We start from the raw sequence: 22379 nt of genomic DNA, 5'->3' as shown, positions 1-22379 counted from the left end.
CCACAAGCACAAGCTATCTGGGATTAAATAATTATAATATCTTGTAATTAATATTACTCTAAAGTGAGTAATTGGCCATCTCCAATGCTTTGGAAACATGCATTTTCAGTGAATTACTTGCTTTGCTACCTGGAATGGTGGAATGACTGTTTATGTTCCAGTCACTTTATGATGAGAAAACCTTGTGCATCCACCAACTTTAAATGATATCTCTTCCCACACATTTGAGCCTTTTTCTCTTTCAGGCAACACGTCAAAATTTCTTTTATTGAGAAGATTTCCAAGAGTTCGCAGTCAGAAACCTTCTGTGATAGGAGGAGGCCGTTGTGCCAGTTCATCACGGCTTTGCTTATCCCTGCCTCTGATCAGCTCACATTTGTACCCTTGTGGATAATCATCAGATGACATAAATAAGAGTTTCCTATGTTGCTCTATACAAATGGCGGGACTGCCATAGGAACAGCTGCAGTTTAGGGACAGTAACCAGATACTTGACGGCTGTTTCCTATTTTCTTCCAGCCAAAAGGATCTTGGCAGTTCAGAGACTGCTTCTGTATATATGGGGTAGATGGTGACAGGGAACTCGAAACAGCAAAAGTACAATGCTGATTAGAGCAGCCAGTAAAAAAGGACTTGTTATCTTGGATGTGACAAGATCTTTGAGACAGATGCTAAGAAATGCTTTCGTTTCTTTTCAGCTGTGGTTTTCTTGCATTTGAGGCCATTTGTAATGCAAATATTTCATCTTTAGAAGCAATTGCTGTTGTATTATGGATTTACATAGGAAATGTGACATGTTACATGATTTTGCAAAGACTGCTTTACTGGAGGAAATTTCAAGCAGAGCTAGTAAAAAGTCCATGAAATAGGTGAGAAAATGAATATATCCAATACGTGATATTGGATTATGCCATTTAGTTTTAATTTCTAATTAAGTTGCACTTGTGATTTTTTAGATTAAAAAAAATAAAATAAAATCTTGTTCTTCAGCATTTTTTCTCCCTAATTTTAAGTAATACTTTCTGTTAGTTTTGCATGGTAGTTAAAATTTTCTTAGGGATGGTTACTTCTTACTGAAAAATAGGCAAAGACTAAATAAAATAAAACTTAACATTGTACAAACAATATTAAGTATTAGATGTGATTTGCCTTTTTGAAAAATATTATAGTAAAATAACTATTAAGGATTTAAAAAAAAGAAAAGAAAAAGAAAAAGAAAAAAGAATTGCCTGAGACAAGGAGAAGAAAAAAAATTAGCTGCAGTCTTTTGTTTGCTCTTATTCTGGTCTGACTTATTCTCATAGCTGCAGAAGATTCATGAGCAAATTAAGCATCTTTTACATTGTTCAGCCTGAAAACCATCAAGTACAGAAGAAAAGAAGCCTAATTTGTTACCTTAAATATTTTGCTGAAATAAATAATAAAAATAAAGTTACCTTTGAAAATGCAACAATTTTCAAAGAGATTGTTGCTAAGTACAAGGAGTTCATTACAAAATCCATGAGGTTCCACCAATCATGAATGTAGTCCTGTAGTCCACCATCCCACATCTGTTTAATTTCACCCCAGATAAAGCCTGTAAATAGAACATAATTCATTAAGCATGAACACTAAATAAAAACGTCTGCAACTATTCTAGACACTTATCTCACAATAGATTGAGTTTCCTTACGTTAGTTACATAGGGGAGGTGGATGAGTGCTCTAAATTACATATCTAATCAGGTGAAATTTTATTTTTCAATTAATGTTTCTGGAATTAACTTTTCAGGAATAACTAATAATAAAAATAACTTCTTCAATCCCCTTTTCCATCATATCCTAATAAGTATAAAGAAAGTCTCAAAACCAGTCACTACTGCCAACCTTGTCCTCATTATCTACTGCAATAGGGTTCAACTGGAGATTGCAGGAGCCAAGCCAACTCATTAATTTATTTAAATTGAAACAAACACTGTAAGGGATAGAATTTCTATTGTTTGCTGCCAAAGCTGAAGTAAAGTCTGCCTTTCCTATGGGAAAGAACAGTTTCTTACATCAAAAATATTTTGTTGATTCCTTCCCTTGGGGTCTAAAGGAATAGAAACTTTGTTCAGGTTTGCAAAACAGTGGGAAATCTTGCAAGTTGTCTGACACCACCTCAATTCAACAGCTTCAGAAACAACTGTGTGGAGACTCCCAAGTGCTGCAAACTGTAAAATCTCTCTGAAGGGCCTACTCCAAATACTGTATTTACTGAATGGATTCATATTGTCTACATACAAAATGTGATTTATTACATATGTTTGCAAAAGAAGACATGCTTTGCTCTGCATTATATGGAATGATAAAACACATAAACAGCAATGGGATATTTAGAGGCACACTGCATATTACCAACAGATCTTTTTGTAATGCCAGTAGAGTTTTTACATTTTTTTCTGTTATTATTTGCTTAAAAGAATTTCCTACTTTCGTGCTCACTGAAGAGACAACATTTACAGCAATTAAGGCCAGCCTACAACATATGGATGTTGAGATACAGTTAATTCATCATGGCTTTCCTTCAGCTGCTAATCATATGTTCTTTTAGAAAGTATTGAACAGATTTCATGCAGGATCCACATCACCTTAAGTCATAGCTTAGCTGACTTTGAACCTTGAAGTTTTGTCTCAGTGTTGACTGTAAGGGTAAATGAGGTCAAATGGGGGGGGATAGATGGGATGAGTACAATTTGATTGTGTAGTGTTTTGGATTAAGTCATTTTGTCTCTTGATTGCTTTTCAAAGGAAAAATTCCTTTCCTCTCTACCTTGTCCCATCAGATCTCAGATACATATTCCCATTTTGTTTCTGCAAGTTATCATCACAAATCAGGAGCCTCAGAAGAATCTGAATCATCTAATAGATCCAGCAACTTTTATTTTCATACAGTTCTTTTTCAAACACATCATCATCACTATTTCACCTGCCTGCATAGTTGTAGGAACATCCATTATGTGTCCGCTGCTCCTACTTTTTGCCCGAGCACCATCACAATGGGAATATACCTTCACAGGTTTACTAGGCAGGCTCATAAATGCCTGTCAGTTTCAGCCTGTGCAAAGCCTTAACCATCTGCTTTTCAAAGGGCTGCACAAAGGGCTGCACACTCCTGTCACAGAATACAAACAAGACTATGGAAGATCTGGCTCTCTCTTCCCTCCAGACTGCCCTCCGGCATTCAACATGTAGTCAGTGTACTTGCAAATATTTTGCTTGGTCTTTTTCTATGCTTTAGGCACAACATCTTGAGCATCATCAGGTCATAAAAGCAGTGGTTTTGTGGGCTGTAATATACTCGTCACATTTCAAACACTGCTTTGAATTGGTCCTGCTCAAACCGTGGAACAGCACATAAAATTCAGTGTGCCACAGGAGCCTGTGGTGGGGCTCAGAAGAGACCTGGAGACAAAGACTTGGAATAGAGCTATGAACCCTAAGCCTCGTTGTTAGTGAACAGATCCTTGCCAATTTTTATTGAGCGATCTTGACACTGGGATGACTCCTGTCACTCAGAAAGCAGACAGCTGCATTGATAAAAAGCTTCCAAATTTTAAAAAATGAAATGAAATGAAATGAATAATAATAATAAAAAGCTTTATAGAAATAGAATACAATGACATAACTAAACAAAATCTTTTCTAATTCATTGCAGTTAAATATTTCCTTTAAAATATGCTTAGAGGAGGAGCAGTTTGGGCTGATCAATAAAATAAATACCTAAAGGCTCTAAATTCATTGAAGTCTTCTGCTGAAGTACTCCATGATTTACAACTGCCAAAGACACATGAACTGACATAAATGCAAAAGGGCTATTCTCTGTAAGACTGCTGTTCAGCATCACATACTTTGGTAGCACTGACGGAAATATAGAATTATGTACAAACTGAAAAATAAATACCATCTAATGCTTTGGCATAGATCTTTTGTTTTGTGAATGAAAAGCCACACTATTATTCCAACCAGTTCCTTCTTCTCCGAAAATGAAATATATTTATAAATTTGATGTTAAGAGAAATACTGACCTATTAAAGATTTCTAGTGGAACAGAATAGTGTTAAAATTGTTTGTCAGTGAAAAATTGTGAATATAATTTGATATCGCAATATTGCTGATTTTATTTTATTGGTCCAATATTACATATCAGTTTTATTCTGATGCAGGGACTGCTCTTCTTAAGCAAATGATTTTGGAAATCCTACATTATTTTTGGCTATGCTGGAGATTTGATATATTAGTCATTCTTGACATCCAAATATGTAAGTGCGAACTCCTTAAATAAACGCAGTTACTGAGATTTTATGGGACTCCAGAGAAGCTGACTCTAACTGACCATAATGGAGCAGATCGTCTCCATTAAGTGATAATTAAGTGATAAAATTATTCTTTTCTGTTCAGCAGCTGACACAAAGCAGATTCACTGTGGCTGGGGATGAGATTTTTCTGACCCAATTTTAATTGTCTACAATGCAAACAGCTCCATCTGTTTGAGGTAGCCACCTTGGATTCCCTTTAAATTCAATGGAGAGAGAGGGTATCTGGCACAAATACAGATTCTGGACTACAGATATCTACCTTTAGTCAGATGAAACCTAGTCTCACAGTCTACTGCTAATGTAGAAATCAGGGAAAGATCTGATTAGGAGCTCTTCAGTGAAGTGGAACTCATTTATATTCAGTATTTTTTAAAAAATATCACTGCTTTTGAGCAGTTTCCATGCCTTGAGACTCAGAGTCTGGGTCAAAACTTTAAAAGCTTTTATGGCCCATGATACTGAAGTGGGATTTGGAGGCATGAGATTCTGTACCACGTATTGGTACTTTTCTGCTTTTAACACTGCTTTTGGTGTCAGGTGTTCAGGTTTGAGATGAATATTCCAACAAATGGATTCTATGCTCGTGACAAGCACGTGACCATATCCATATGTGAACAATAGCATTTCCCAGGCATGTCAGATACCTAATATTCTCTTTGAATGAGAATCTTGGGAGAATACAAAGTCCTAAGATAAATTGCCAAGATCTGTATCTCCGTGTGAATGACACCATGGAAACTGGTTCTTTGGAGATACCAGGTCTCTATGGATAGGTATTCTGATGGGTATTGAAATAGTGAATGCTGGAAGAACTGGAATGTTCTGTAAGTCCTCCCAAATGCACATGGAGGGTTATCCTAGAAAAGTGTAGAGTCTTTCTGCAAAACCAAAGACTTCTTCAAGGCCTAGTAAGCCTACATGATGGTTCTACACTGGGCAAGGAGCCTCCAAGATTCCAAGCTGCGTGGTTTGGAGTTAATTTGTAGTCATACATCCAGAGATTGTGAAATGTTGTTGTAGATCATAAAAAGGAACTTTTTGCAAGAGGGAGAAGTCAGCAGGGAGAAGCCAGGTCTTCTCTTAACAGAGTCTGACACATGCCAATTTTGTTTTCTTATATTCACTGGGAGAATCAGATAGCAGATAGGAAAATTGATGTATTTTTTCTTAATGAAAGAAACACGCAGAAATCAAGGAAGTATTTTCTCTGTGACCTTGCATGCTCTCCCTTTCTAGTTGGAATACTTAAGAGTATCTGTACACAACCTGACTACTTTATTATCTGAGGAGTCCAGTCCTCATCATCCTGTTTTTATCATTTATTTCCACGTAAATTATCAGCATTATGCAGCTATTCCACCTTATTAATCAAGGATTTAAAACAAGATGCTGAAGACATTGAAACATTTATTGTTGTTTATAGCTTAAAAGCCAAGTAAAGAAAGAGAAATAATAGCATGGATATTTTGAAACAGGTTGGCACTATACAAATTAATGTGAGTTAGTATCTTATCGTTTTAATGAATGAAATAAACTTAAATACAGGGCAGGAATCCTGCAGACCACATGAGGACCTGGGAATTATAAGCAGCATGGAGACATTTTGTGAAGCACTGTGAAGTATTACGCAAGTAAGCTGATCAACGCAACTTGGCTGTAGCACAGTTTGATTGATAATTCGCTTGATTGTGAAAGAAAGTTATGACAATATTCTGAACTTTGTCTTTAAAAAGATTTGTGGATTCCTAGCTAGTTTTGCCCTTACCTTTCCTGTGAAATGTTTAGAGCTCTGTGCTATTTTTATTCCTTACTATTTAGTGATGGGAAGAAGAAGGCTCTTCAGAGTCAGTCTCTGCATGCCAAGTACAACAGCCTTTCAGTATGTTTTCACTGGGCTGTGAAAGTAGTTAATTGTCAAACTCAACTTTTCTCTGCAAATTACTGTAGAGTTTTTACAGGTACAAGAAGTGAGACAAGATGCTAAAGATCTAATGCTCTCAGAAACAAGGGGAGGTCATTCCAGGGAATTCAGTGAGCTTTAATAAGGCTTGAAATCTCTCTTCTGTTTTACACATGATCTGACAAACTGATTTCTACTGAAGGTTTATGATAGTGGCAAGAGGAACAGTGAGCTCTTCTGGTGTAATTCTAGGGCATATTTTGTTAACGAAATACAGCTATTGCAGTGAAACATGCATTAATTCAAAAGCAACCAGGGTGGTTTTCTTTTATTTTTTTTCTTTTTTCTTTTTTTGACACAAGGGCTTGTAACCATAAGACAAGGTCTAATGGCTTTAAACTGAAATAGCATGTATTTCAATTAGATATAAGGAAGAAATTCTTTACTATGAGAATGATGAGGCACTGGCACAGAGAAATTGGGGATGTCCCTTCCCTGGAGGCGTTCAAGGCCAGGTTGGATGGGGTTTTGAGGAACCTGATTAAGTGAGAATGTCCCTGCCTATAGCAGGGAGATTGGAACTAGATGATCTTTAATGCCCCTTCCAATCCAAACTATTGTATGATCCCATGCTTTCTCCTATGCATAGGGAAATGGACGTTTGTGGAGCATCTGTGATCTGCATAAGGTCAGGCCACAAGCTGGGAATGGCATAGCCAGAGGTACTGTTCTCCCAGCTCTCTTTTCAGGACAGTATACTCAAGTAACCTGAATCTGGGACTACTGCCAGTTTAAATTGTCTGAACACACATCTCAACACTGAGAATACTTCATATCTAAAATCAGTTTACTCTTCGTCCTCACTTTCTTAGCTGCACAATTCAACTTCCCCACAATGTGGAAGCAGTGAAAATGAGCTTCTTTAATATCTCTGGAGTACAGACAAAAGGTAAAGAAAAATATAAAGAATATGGAGCATTCAAGTTCCACTCTATCAAAGCTGAATCCATTCAGTGCTCATCATTTATCAACAGTATATTTACTCATGTGTTCAAGGAAAAGTATAATTTCCAAGAAATACTGATCACCTGCAAAAGAAACTAGTCTAAGCACAACATTAACTATGACATTATATATATACACACACATATATTACACATACAAATATGAGAGATGCTCCAAAAGTAGTGCCTCCTATTTTTTAATATTGTCCCATGACGTCAGAGGCAGATGTTGGTGGTACAGCAGTAGAAGCTGAACCTTCCTGCCAATATTTGTTTACATTTTGTTGCCTTGTGACAGATGCAGCACAGGATCTGTCTGACACAATGGCATCTGACATGGAAGTGCATATGAAACAAAGGTCTTCCAGGCTGAAAAAATTGCACCCAATGAGGCTTGCTAAATGTTTACAGAGACCATACAGTGGATGTGAGCACAGTGAGGTGTTGGCAATATTTTTCTAGAAACAATGCTGTTGTAGCAAATGTCACCTACACTGGTGCAGATTTTCTTGAGCATGGCATGCAGGATCCTTTCCATCACTGGCAAAAATGCATAGCTAATGATTGTTACTATGGTGAAAAATAGTTCTATGATAGGGAAAATGTTCTGGACAATCAGAATTGAACACTTCCTTAAGTATTTATGGAGTAGTTTCATCAAATATCAGATTAGCTGCTTGAGTATTTATTCAGAAATTTGTCTATATGAGTGGGAGAGCTGATCACTTTACCTAGAATCTTAAATGGCAAGAGGTCTGACTTTTTCAGTACTCTCATGAATGCTGAAAGGAAACATATGTAATTAGCAATTACTTTTTTTTTCAGAAAATCTTCTGAATTTCTTTAGCAAAATGTTGTGAAATGCAAATGAATTGTGGTATGTTGTCATAATGGCATTTTAAAGGAGATTTAACTTACTACGTCTAAACTTTATCAACCCTTTTTCTTCTCCTGTTATGCTTCTGTAAAACACGGTTTTGGTAAAGAACAGAACTATAAACCAAGAAAAAATATCCAGTGGATCACACAGAAATAAACTGCAACCCTGGATTAACTGTTATGTTCAATACGAGTTGGCCAAAGGGGCTAATAAAGTTCTCATGCAAACTGTTCATATTCTGTGTACCTAAGCCTTCCATATCACACAGAGATGATGTAGTTGTCACAATCTCAAGAAGCATGGAAGACTGTGTTTTTGGGATAGATCATGTGCTTAAGCAGAAGTGCCTAGTGTCGTGTTAGATGTCCTGGGGTTATTAAAGCTGCCTCTTCATGTACTGTTAAAAAAGGTATAGGTTTCCTGTAGGACATTTATCATAGGTACATCCAAAAAGTATTAGATTTTCAAAGACTTCAATACTTATGTCAGTTTCCACTTTGTAGGCATCTGAGCTGCTTTCTTTTAATGTTGACTTTGATTTAACCGTTTCATGACCTAACTTGCTAAATGCCTGAGTTTAGAGTAAGGGATTATGGACAGATACTTCAGTATGGAGATACAAAACAAAAATTCTGCACGTTTCTATGTTTGAATTCTGCTCTAAAATGATGCTGTAGAGAGAAAAATATCCATCCAAATGCATAGGTCCATTTTTTCAAGTACTTTTGCATGAGGGTCTATAAATCTGTTTAAGGAAAAAATATATTCGCATTTACTGCTTGCACACCTGTTAAGCTCTCCAAGTTTACACAAGGAGTGGACCATGCATAATGCTGCACATTAATCTCCATGACTTCATTGAAACTTTCTGGCAAGCATTTATTGAAGTTGATTTAATTCTTTCTTAGTTTCACAAAAATATTGTGGAGAAGGTAAAAAGCAAGGCTTACTTTTTATTAACAAAGATAGCATTAATTTATAAAACAGTATGTATCCTAGAACTAGAGTCCTGCAATTTGATACTTATTAACATGCTGTATCCACAAATATCTATATATTCTTTATTATTCCCAGTACTAGTTGCATTTTCTTGATGTTGCTAGAATAGTATGACGAATACTCCTATCATGGAGTTAGTAAAAAGAAATAAAGCTTTCAAGTATGTTTAAGATCCACAAAGTAATACAAGATGTGCAAGAAGAATAAATTAATGTATAATTTGTCTATGAAGCACAAAAAATCCTTCGTAGCACTTCTCAAAAGCAATCACATCCCTGAATAGAGAAGTTTGGCATCATGTGAATCTCTAGGCAAGTCCAGAAGTGGATATTTAGGGATGTCTGAAACAATTCATACGCCTCTCCACTATTAATGAGCATGTAAGAATTTGGAGAACTCTTGAGGACTCTCCTAACTAAGGAGAGTACTTGGTCAAGAATAATGCTGAGTGGGAAAACGGTCACCTTCTTGATAAAGGGGAAACTGAAGAAGAAGGAGATAAAAAAGAAAACCAACCAAACAATAAAATAAAATAAAACCCAGCAACAAGAATAACAGAAAAAAATCAATAAAAAACCCTTAGTATATAGCATCTTTAGTGGGAGATCTAGAAGGAACCAAATTCATAAAAGCTGGGCCTTATGCACACTCTGTTTTATCCTGATCAAGTAAAGAATTTTATCCATACCCAGTGATGATTCCGGTAGAGGGGAATGTATCCCTGCCATTGGCAGAGGGGTTGAAGTTAAATGAGCTTAAAGGTTTCTTCCAAGCAAAAGTGTTCTATGATCCTGTGATTCTGTGATCCTTAAGCTATGTGATTATGAAATCCAAAAGTGAAATATTTGATTTTTAGAGGAGTAAGCACAATGTTATTTCACTGAAAATGGGACTGAGGTCGAAGAGAATCTGCGGATACTGCCAAAACCCATTTTCATCAGCAATCAGCAAAATCAGATCACATTTAATATCTTTTTATACTTGAATACTTGTCTTTACATGATTATTTGATACTATCATATAAAATCAGAGTTCTCATTTATAGATTTTGCTTATTGGGAAGGAAGTTTTCCATAGCCAATATAAGTGTATTCGAATTGAGCATTCAATTTATCTTTGTAGTTAGCCTGTGTTGAGCAGTAGTTTGTAATAAATAGCCTTGTGTGGTCATTATGTGCATTATCCCTTGTGTCTGAAGTTGCATTCCAGCTTTGTCAGGTATTGTCCTCCACTGTACCATATTTGTCACTATTGGTTATGAACTGTTTCACTTTGTTGGCTGTATTACCCTTTATACTTGTTCCCTAGAACTTATCAATTTGTATAATTACATTTCTTACACATTTTTTTCTAACAAATTTAGAAGATGATGTGTGTTGCCACCTTTATGACTCCTTCATCTGAAGTGTCTTGCTATGCAATCAGTTTGGATGTGCATTGTGTTCAGTACTAACAATAGTGTACATTCCCATATATTCTTCATAACAGTTTGTTGACACAAACACAACCACATGCTCCACAGATTCCTACAATCTAATAATTCACACAAGCTACTGGCAGAAAGAAAAGGATGGGGAAAGTATTGTTCCAGAGATCCAGTAATAATGTATTACTCCTCCAGGCACTATTTTGAAAAAAAATAGTTGCAATGCCCACAAAAGAGTAAAAGCATCATGAAAACAAATTTGCCTTAAAAATTGTCCTTTTTTGCTACACTCATTCCATACAACTGCCAAGGAGCTTTTTAGCCCCATCTTCTAAGCACCAGAAATAAAGAAACTGTTGTTTGGCTTTCTCCTCTGAATTATACAGCATTCTCTTGTGAGTCAAATGCCCAGAGGACTCAGGGAACATTTACGGTGGCTACTGCTCGAGCTTAGAACAGATATGGGGAACTCTATAGGGACTAGTAATATCTGTATATAAGCTACTTTCAAGGCACTTAGGCTTATTTCCACTTTGCATCACTGTCAGTGCACTCAAAGGCAATGCAGGGACTGGATGGGAAATTTGATGGTGCAAAATGTTCTTCCTCACTTTTTTACAACATGGGTTTGGTTGTTTTCTGTCCCGCTTTTTCAGTGGTGATAGATTCTCAATGATAGGAGACGCGCATGTTTCTGCAGTGTGAAACATCTGGCATACTTGGAAAGTCTGAATTATCAGCTGCTAAGAAGAAAATAAAACTCTTACTAGCAAAAGCTTATTTCACATTTTCTTAGATTAAAGGAAAGGCAATTCCAGTTCTTCTTATTCACAGATTTTTCCACAACTCTTTCTTAATGCTATAATGTTTGTTGGCCTTGTTATATTGACTTATTGCTCCACAGATCATCTCCACACTCTTTACACTGCTTGCGTAATCTTCTAATCATGTGAAAGACAAAATTAATGCAGAAGTTTCCTTAAGAGACTTTTAAAATGTAAAACCGATAGTCTCCATGGAAATGTAGCCCAATACACGTTTTTTCCTCTGAACCTCCAACTCTAGTGACACTTCTAATATGTGCTAATTATGCATATTCAATCTTCTTTTACATAGTAGTAGGCAAATAGAAATTAACTGCTGGAGACCTTAGATCATTATGGACAACTTATCAAATGAAATATATGTATGCTGAAATTCCTTTGAAAGAGAAGCCTGGAAAGTAAAGCTCCTCTTCCTCTCCATTTTTAGAGAAGCAGCTATTAAAATGCAAATTACATGCAGAGGGATTTTAATGGAAAGAAGGACAAACAAAGACCTCTATTGTTTAAAATGTTAATAGTTTTGACATGCTGTAGCTACTCCAGGATAACCTTTGCTTTGGAAAATGATTTACTTGGGCACGTTCCCAATTTCAGAGTAAAACTAAATCCTTGTGCCATATTAGTTTCATATCAGACTTCAACATTTTTCATTTGCATCCATAAAATGCAAAGATAGCTATGTACTTTTCAGATAGGATCAAGAGTGCATACTCTTTTAGGCAGACTAAATGGTGGTCTAGAATCTAACCTTAGCTTATTGATAGGAACATAATAAAAAGTATTTAATTTATTAAAAAATCTCTGCGCCACAATCTTTATATATATGAATTGCAGCCAAACACTCAACATGAAACTGGATGCCCCATGGAACCACTAAGAACCACTAGGAATCACTGTGTAAAACATACAATGCTTTCGATACAGCAGATTATGGAAGACACAAGCTTCTCTGAAAATTACAGTCTAGATTAACCACAAGTTTCTGACCACATGTTATCTGAATATTGATCTTTATTCATGCTCATAAACGTTTGTTTATGCAGCAGCTCCCTTCACTGACTTGTGAAGGGCCTATTCAGCACAGGCAGCAGAGGGATAATCTGTCCATACGAGGCTCTATTATGAATATTAATATTGCTTTGAGAAATGATAGTCATTTAGATAGAAATAGTTTTCAGGGTTAATTGTTTCTTCAAACAAGTGCCTTGGGGTACTGAGTTATTTAAACTCATTCCCAAGAAAACAACAGTGTTAGAAGTTGAGGGTAACGGAGGTTCTTTATCCCACTGCACTTTTTCTGGGGAGGATTTAATCATATAATTATAATACTGCAGTTACCTAAAAATAGCCCTTACCCTTCTCAAATTGTGCTTTTTTTCTACGATATGTTATATCTTTAAAAGATTAAGTTAATGGTACACTTTGACATACCAGGATCTATGTGTTAGCTGCACATTAATTCTTATTACTCTTTCACCTTAAGATACTGTGAAAAGGAGATACTGACTACTTGCTAGGCTGGACAGCAAAATAACTACTATTACTTCCAGGCATGGAACCAAAGAACCCCTTGCTTCTCCTCAGTCTTGTAGCATTGATGTCTGAGGAAGTAATGCATGAAACTAATGAGCTTTCTATTAGTTTCTTACTTTTTGATGGCATAAAGTTTAAATGTGCGTCTCGTGCACTGAAGCTAGTCTACTTTGTTCAAAGAAAGTATCATTCTGACCAGCCTGGAACACTGGTTAATTCCTTCACAATACTAATACAAGATACTGGCTTTTAAAAAACATTAGTAACATTATTTACCTAGTGAAGGAAAGCACACCTTGCAGTGAAGACTTATATGCTGTTTTGCCATGGGGAAAATCCCATAAAGCTGTTCCTTCTGAGAGCTTCCCAACAAGTAAATGTGCACATGTTCCTGGTCAGACAAGCTTGTTTGTTTAAGTGAAAGGCAGAGGTAGCCCTGCCTCTTCCTGTAGTGGCAAAGTACTCTACTAACGAGCATATAGAGAAAAATGCACTGACTCATTCTCCTCCAAAATGCCACTGACAAATAGAGTATAACAAATTCCACACTGCATTATTAATTATGTCATCAATGATGCCAAAAGCCTTGTTGGTTTGTTGCTCTTAAAAAAGATGGCTGTCTAGGAAAGGTTTCAAAACTGAAGAGAAGCATCATCTTAACGGGAAGCTCTGGGAGAAGTAAGCATACCAAAAGCCCACCAAAACATTTCAGAAAATTGTGCACGAAATTCTCCATGATGATGATTAAAATGAATATATCAAACTTAAATTCTTGGAGTTAAAGCTAGCAAGTCTTTTCTTCTACAGTTTCATTTCAGTCAATATTGTTTATATTCGTCCTGATGTGGTTAGGAATCAGACTGAATAGAATGAAATAAGAAACACAGGAAAGGCCATGGTAGGCAGAGAGAAACAGAGACACAACTAAGATAGTGCGATACCTAAGAAAATGCATTTGATAAGAGTGCAATCACACAGGCAGACATGTAAGGTTGATATTGCTCACATAAAAATGCCTTTCAATAAACTCCAACAGAAATTTTACTTTGAACTACCAGAACACAGAGTTAATTGTTCCTTTTGAAGAATCCTAGCAAATTTTCTTATGCTTTCTCATGAGAAAAGATTTTGTATGAAGTTGCACAACAAGTTCTCATCAGTGGTTTGGCATAGAAAAATTACTCTGCATGGGTATTTGAATGTAAATAGTCGCTTGAAAAGTTTGGTCAGCACTACTTGCAACAGGTGGATCTATGATACTAGAAAGAGATCTTTACTTTCACAGGTAACAAAGTAATGCTCCAGAATTGACACTGCCTCATTCTAATACATGAAAAAGTAATTATCAGAGTTAAAGGAACCCCACTTTAAAAAAAAAAAAAAAAAATTAGCACTGGAAAACAACAACAACAACAACAAAACACTAAATGAACATTTAGAAGAATCAGAACAATTTCTGCTCTGGAGAAAATAAATACTAAAAATATTATCAATATTAATGTTTCATGCCTCTATTTAATCTTTTCCCTCACTGTAGTATGTCAGAAATCCTACTGGTGTATAGACTTTGGAGTTTTAAACATTTCCTGAGTTCTCTACTAATTCTACCAAGTACTGGAGTACACAGATAGATAACATAGTAGATAGATACCATACATTTGTTATAGTAGGTCAATAATTTGTGACAGATTTATGACTCTCAACTACGACTTCCCTCTCGGGAATGCTTGGCAAAACCACAAGGGTCAAAACACTTTTCACTGTATTTTCTTTAGTAATACATTTACCCAGGACCCACGGTAATATCATCCACTCGACGATGGTTGGAGGTGGTCCCTGCATGCTCACGTCTGACCTGTCAATGTGTTGAGATGCAAGCAACAACAGGAACAGAAAAGTCAAGTAGGATGCAGTATGGCAGATAAACTTGATGAATGGCTTTCTGATGAAAAGCCCTAAGGGGCTTTTGGGAGCTATCAAGTAGCACACAGAGAAGACTGGGAAAAGGAGTCCTATGACAACGCATGTCAACATCTTCACAGCCCAGTGTCGCCTCCTCCATCCAGGGAACTCGTCATACCAGCGGGATGCAAGCAGCTGCTGGCAGTTGGGCTGGGCAACAAACTGAGGAAAGAAGAAAGGGAGATGGTTAGCTCCCTGTTACCACTGCAAAATTATTTCTATGCTATCTGTGATACAGTAAGTAACATTTGGATAGAAATAGAAAAGAAGGAAAATTCCACAGCCTTTTCGTGCTCACTAACACCAGCAAGGCAGGGAAGGATCAGTCTACCGTTCCTCTAGTGCAAAAAGTATAGTACAAATCTCCCAAAATTTCATTCACACAGTAAAGCTTGACTTCCCTATGAGTAAGGTACACAAGGAGCCAAAGGACTGTAAAACACAGATATCTCAAAACCTGATGTCAAATTCACAAACACATTCACAAAGAATACTTCTGTTACTTCAACAGCAACACTTCACTTGCAGGGAATTCTCAGACCATCAGGTGGAAGTCACTAAGAAAACAGAAAGCACAATATTTTTTACTAAAGCAAAAGATATATAAACAGTAGAACTGAATTCCAAAGAAAAATGAACTATTTCCAGTATGTTCTCTGCTAATTGTCTAAAAAGTAGCTTTACATATTTTTATCCTGAACAAAACTCACATAATGTTTACACAATATGAATCAAGCAGTAGCACTCCATAGCACTTCACTAATCCTTGTCAGGCTGTATTCCTATCTTGTATGATCTTCTATGATCTGCCCATTTTCTGTGATATGATTTCAGTTTTAAAATTCAATTCTTAAAATTGAGTTTCAACAAAAATAAATATATCATTAAATATTTCATATTTTTCAATTATCTTTTCAAGGAAGCTTTAAATATATTCAAGGCTTTTGTGACGTATTTTAACATGACCACTAGTTAATGCTTTCTTTTATAAAGGGGGTGTACAGTAGTAGCATGGCAGATTTGACATAAAAGATATAGAATTGAAGTAACATATGCATCAAAGACAGCCTGAGTTGATGTACTATTTTTAGTAAAAGAAGTGAAAGAATATTTTTCCTTCTCGTGTTTTCAACACAAATACATACATTGTTTTAAATCAGAAGCTGAAGACAATAAAGTTGTGAAGGCAATTATTTATCTTAAAATTATTACTTTAAAATAGTTAATTTACAGAAAACAATATTTGAGATCTAATTAAATGCACATAGTTTTGGATTTTGCATGATTTTAATAATACCAATAAATTATAGAAGACAAGTTCTTTTGGAGATGAATAATAGGTAAGTTCTCAGTTTCTGAAATCACTGGGACTCCTACCAGGAGAAAATGCTATTTAGTCTGGACTGAAATGAGAGTCAGCATGGATCTTTCTGTATATGTCTGGATATTGTCAGAAACATTAACCTGAGCCAAGTTCAGACCTGGTGTATGTTAATGAAATGCCAGTGATCTTAACAGAGACATATTTGCCTTCCAGACACCAGCACTGATGCTACCCCTGACTATTGTGAAAGAAAAGATAATCTACTCATACCATAAGCATCTTCACAATAGCCTTTAAGAAGACTAACAAAGTTTTCTCTTTTGTTAAGAAAAAAAAAAAATAGCATTCACGAGGTTTCTGGGTGCTTATTTCAAGATACAAAGGTCTAAAATAATACTGTATCAGAACAGGCAGCATCTGAGTTGTGTGTTGCCAACTTTCTATTGGGGTCTCCCTGCAAACAAACAAACAAACAAACAGCCCTTACTTGGGTATACATAGATTAGCTCTTTGCTTGAGTGATGGAAAAAATATGACTCTTAGACTAGTTCCTGATTAAAATATTTTCCTCTTGTTTTTACCCCAGAATGTAGCAGATCCATTTTGATACAGCTGTTTGCTTCTCTTTCTTCATAATATCCTCTTATTACATAGTATCTCACCTAAAGTATGAGTCTTCCTGAATTTTGCCACTGTCCCCTTCCTCAATACCTTTGGGCCACTCTAGTTATTTTGGGGACCGAGGTGATGAATGCAGTGGTTAGCTCAAAGGCTGGTAGTAAAAGTAGGAGGCATAGTCCTTGAAAAACATGGCAAAAAAGAATTAATTTCCCTTGGTTTAATGTGGAGGAAAAGAGAGAAGATGAGGGTCCTTTTTTTTTTCTTTCTTCCCATGTCCAAATACTGTGCTGTCCTGGGACTGAGTAGAACAAAAAAGGTGCAGAACTATCTCATGCCTTGAGGAGATGCTTGCTGACAATGCCATCGGGAAGATGCTCCACAGTGGATTGGCAGTAGCTGCTTATTTCTAATACTTAGCTAGATTAAAACATTCAACATTAATATAGTAAGGAGGTGTAATGAGTAATTGCAGAATTTCTGAATAGACTTGAAAAATTGTTGCCTCTTAGTGCTCAGATTCCATCGTATTGTGACTGCATTGCTGAAGTATGATATATAAAGGAAAAGGTTTGTTTTTCAGGCACAAGAAATTTTTCAGAACTGAAGGAAATTTTCAAATTCTGGACAATGGACCATCAATTTTTTATATTCAAATTTTTCAATAAATTAGGTTTCATACTTTTCTTAAAATTATGACCATTACAGATGTGACATAACACTTTTGGCACTGGTTGGATCCTCTCGCTATAGTAGAAAACTAACTTACACTACACATTATATGTGACCAGAGTTAGAGTTATCACCTTTAGCTATAGAGGAAGAACACTGGCAGTGTTCTCCACATGACTTACTAGATTTTAAAAAAAAAAACAAAAAAAAAAACAAAAAACATAGGAAGAGATTAATTGGGTGGTATGGATCAAGCATGTAAAACACTACGTCAATACTTTATAAGCCTCACACATACTGAGGCAGTTTTAGTAGTGCAGGCAAAGGATTATAACAGAACAACCCACAATACAATGTCTACAGATGATATATTGCATTTCTGGGAGGTCCAGATACAGAGTTTCATGCTGTCACTTTTATCAAATAACACTGTTGGCGAGGTTAGTGAACAATGTCCTGAAGCAACAGTGTAATGTATCTTCATTGCAGCCTTTTCTTTATGGTTCCAAGCTCCGCTGACCGTATAAACACTCTACAAACTATTCAAGTGTCTTCTTCAGACATCTGGAAAATTAACCCAAATCTCCTGCTGATTTTTCTTTTAGAGTTATTCTTTTGCACTTCATTTATCAAGGAATTGCATAACATTATTAAAAATGTCCAAATAAGTTTCCACAAATTCAACTGCTTGTTCCATTTTTTTGTACTGAAAACAGTGTCACCATATGTCGCAAAAGATGTTCAGTACTAATAACTATACTACATTAGCTGAATAATGAGGGAAGTTCAAATGGGGAACTGTATTGATGCCAGGAAAATGTACACAGTGATGAACATAAAGGCTTTTTCCTCAGCTGCCCAGAGAGGGGGAGATTGTAACTGCACACTGCACCTCCCTTCTTGTACTTGTGGGCCTGTTTTCTTCAGAGGAAATCGGGGAAAAATGGTGTGTTCTCATAACTTGTCCTCATGTGTTTGAGGAACTCGGGGCTGGAAGTCTTCCTGTGCTGGGAATTAATTCTTCCTGGGCCCCACAGTGTAAATGCTGCCTGTATAGGCTGTCTCAAAGGCATTACTCTTATGTTATGTATGGTTATATAGGCCAGCTAAGTTTATCTATAAATACATTTCTTATCACAATTTATTTTGTGATTTATTCACTAAAAAAAAAAATACCCTTACCTTTGTGGGGGGAGAGGGGAAAGAAAAAAGAAAATTAAGTGTCTCCTGTTTGAATTAGATTTTATACTCTAGCTACTCTAAACCCTTCCATCATAAAGGACTGGTAGATGTGGATGGAAAAGAAACCTCATGTTCCAATCAATGAGACGTTTCCTCTGTAAATGAATTGGATCACATCTGGGAGATTACATGGCAAAGCTAAGAACAAAAATAAGTCTTCTGGTGAACTGGGGATTTAAAAAAAAATGTATATATCTATTTTGGACAAACATTTACCACTAGAAAAAATAGGAATATACTGTAAAAGTAATTTGCGAGTTCTACACTGCTTATCCCAAAATATTTTCACTTTAATGTACTTTTTCTTCTTTAATTGAAGATACTACATTCTGAGGTATTCAAAACATCTTTTGTAATGTCAGTATTATGTTGGATGTTATTTGACTTTGACATTGTCTCCATGTAATTAGCAATCAGTGTGTTTATATTTTCACATTACAATGCCTTCCTCTTGCTTCTAGCAGTTTATAATTATGTGAGGGATTTTGCTGTACTGATTATTCCTAGTTGCACATCTTCAGCTCCTTCATAGACTCTGCTTGTCAGAAATTGTGTTGGTGTTCATTCTTTCAGTTGTAATGCAAGGAATTGGCTCTTCCCTGAGAGTGGTGAAAATCAGAAATTATTCATAGAACAAGCAGAAAAAAAATCTACTATAAATAACAGCAGAGCCAGATTCTGGTTATAGCAGATAAATATATTTCATATAATTTCATTTTACAAGCTTATCAAATCTGATCAGTAATTTCCCTGTAATACATGTCCTATTGACAACTGAAGGGATGAAGAAATAACATAAGAGATACTGTTAACTATATAATTACCTTCAAGAAGTAATATTTTTCTAAAAGTACATGTTTTTATACATTATGTATTAGTCACTGTCTGTTCTGTCTGTAGCACACCCGCACTTTTAAATATTTATTTCACTGTATTAGAAAATGCACAAATGTACAAAAACAAACAAAAAAAAATCCAAACAATTGTAAAATTTACAATTTTTACCTTTACAAAACAATTTACAAAATCTGAGATCTTAATCAAATTATTGTTCTGAAATCAGAAGGCGTTTTGTAAATGTAATGTAAAAAAAAAAATGTGATTAATCACCTATAAATGAAAAGTTATCACAAAATACAATCTTTCAATCCTTGTTTGTTTGTTCGTTTGTTTGTTTGTTGTGCTTTAGGTACAAATGAGTTATGCTGTAACACAGAAAAGTATCCCTGATATTATTTCCTAATGGAAGAATACTAAAGAAAATCTGTTAGGAGGAATTAAACAGAAATACATAATTAACACAAAGTTTCTTAGTAATACCTTTTATTAAGACAAGGTCCAGGTTTTCTACTGTGCTGTTCCATACAACCAGTACAGTTAAGTTTCAGGAAAATGTTAGCACTGAGGTCTGCTATTTTGTCCCACTCATATTATATCGCAATGATTGTACAATGATTATAAGCAGAAGTCCTTTTTCTTTCTCTATAACACTTTTTTTTTTACTTGTTATATATATATTCTCAAATGCATTATGAAAACCCAAGCTCTTCTAGTTATTTAACTATTTAATTTAGATGTCAAAATTTTCTCTCTATTGATACTGAAAAGTATATTTGCTTGGCACTAATGACAGATTCAAGTCCAAATCTCATTAAGTAGCTTCTTCAATTTGGTAGATTTATTTTATCCCTCTGGAGACACCACTACGTATTCTCCTATGTATCTACCCTCTCTCCAGTTATATTTGTGGATTTAGGCACTTACTCAGTGAGGGCAGGTTCAGTAAGATAAATAACATTTAATTACAGTTTAAATGCTTTAACTTGGTTGACTGAATTAGTGCTAATTCTCATTTCTAAAAGCTGGGAACTGTTCTTTGGACTCCTTCGGGTACATATTTACTGTCTGTTTTCTGCCTCAGGCTAGGAACCCTGACTCCTGTGCCAATTACTGTGAATACTCTCAAGTCCATGCTGTTCAAGTCTAGAGCTGACTAGAGAAGGCTGTCATTATAATCATAATTCCTGCAGGAAAGAAACCACTGGTCAGATTTTCTTCAACTCTGTCTACGGCTTTGTGATGAAGGGAACTAACCAGTTCAATCAGGATTAGAGCACCAGAGCCCACCAGCTTGGATAACATCAGGGAAATCAGCACCAGGTCAGGTTCCTTCAGCAAAACAAATTCACAGCATAGATGCCTCCAGAGTTAACAAAAAATTTGCAGGGAACAGAATAAAATGGCAGGGTTTTTTGTACTTATGGAAACAGATACAGAATTGTACGGGCTGGAAGAAACCTCTAGAGATCATCCAGTCTAACTCCCTGCTAAAGCAGGTTCCCATTAGCAGTTTGCACAGGAGGGTGCCTAGACGAGTCTTGAATATCTCCAGAGAGGGAGACTCCACAACCTGTGTGGGCAGCCTGCACTTCACTCTCTCATCACTCTCTCAGTGAAGTTCTTCCTTGTGTTACTATGGAACTTCCTGTGTTGGAGTTTCTGCCCATTGCCCCTTGTTCTATTGCGGCACACCACTGAAAAGAGTCTGCTCCCATTGACTTGACTCCCGCACCTTAGATATTTATAAACAGTGATAAGATCCCCTCTCAGCCTTCTTTTCTCCAAGCTCTCAGCCTTTCCTCATGCAGGAGATGCTCCAGACCCATAACCATCTTTCTGGCCCTCCATTCTCTTTCTAGGAGATCCCTGCCTTTCTTGAACTGAGGAGCCCAGCATTGAACACAGTACTTCGGATGTGGCCTCACCAGGGCAGAATAGAGGGTGAGAATTACCTCCCTTGACCTGCCAGCCATGGCAGCAATGCACCCCAGGTTTCCATTGGCCTTCTTGGCCATGATGTTACAATGCTGGCTCATGGCCACTCTGTTGCCTACCAGGACTCCCAGGTCCTTCACTGAAGAGTTCCATTCCAGCAGGTCAGCCCCTAGTCCATACTGGGGGGGCACATAGTTATTCTTCCCCAGGTACAGGACTCTACAATTGCTCTTGTTGATCCTCATCACTTTCCTCTCCGCCCAACTTATCCTATTGTTTGACTTAAAGTATGAGGAGGAAGAAAAAAGAATAAAGGGAAAACATAAAAGTGAAGACTGAGATACTTCACTAAAATAATTAATGAACGTAACTGTACAAACAATGACATTGCATTTTTTAATTTTAACATTTTAAATTTCCTTTTCACCACAGTGACACAAGCAGATGCTCTCCATTTGACTCACTGATATTTCTCAGTAAAATGAATCAGCACACAAAACATTATTAAATACTTAATAAGTCAAGACTTTTCTATAATTGCAACGATTCTGATTAATTGCTCAGAAAAGTTAACAGCCATTGAAAACAAAATGCTGTTCTTAGGAACCAGCTGCGCATGAATAGCCTTGTTAGACTTCCCAGTGGCAAAGATAAGGGAATTAGATATTTGGTTTGAAGATGAGCATGTGAATAAATCAAAACTTCAGAACTGAGATGTTGGCTAAATACTTCTGGTTTCCATTTTGGGCAAGTAAGGCTTACAACACATAAAACATTTTTTGTAGTGAGAAACAGTTTTAGAACCCCAGTATGTATCTACAGATACAATACAATATGAATTAGCTGTCATTGTATTGGATTGCTATCTTCACACAGCTAAATGG

General features: G+C 36.2%; 1 protein-coding gene across 1 annotated transcript in view; it reads right to left on the bottom strand.

Annotated features, from left to right (window-relative positions):
* Nucleotides 1–21740, bottom strand: part of LOC100538928 (short transient receptor potential channel 4) — a 39862-nt gene extending 18122 nt beyond the window's left edge. The window contains exons 1-3 of the mRNA XM_010729005.1: nucleotides 21513–21740; nucleotides 14690–15026; nucleotides 1437–1576 (exon numbers count right to left, since the gene is read on the bottom strand). Of these exons, the coding sequence (XP_010727307.1) occupies nucleotides 1437–1576; nucleotides 14690–15026; nucleotides 21513–21740 (705 nt within the window). The remainder of the gene's footprint in view (nucleotides 1–1436; nucleotides 1577–14689; nucleotides 15027–21512) is intronic.
* Between the last annotated feature and the right edge of the window lie 639 nt (nucleotides 21741–22379).

This window comes from Meleagris gallopavo, chromosome 1, assembly GCF_000146605.3.
Source record: "Meleagris gallopavo isolate NT-WF06-2002-E0010 breed Aviagen turkey brand Nicholas breeding stock chromosome 1, Turkey_5.1, whole genome shotgun sequence".
Lineage (NCBI taxonomy): Eukaryota > Metazoa > Chordata > Aves > Galliformes > Phasianidae > Meleagris > Meleagris gallopavo.
The sequence above is the reverse complement of the archived record's forward strand: the minus strand, read 5'-3'. Positions and strand labels throughout refer to the sequence as shown.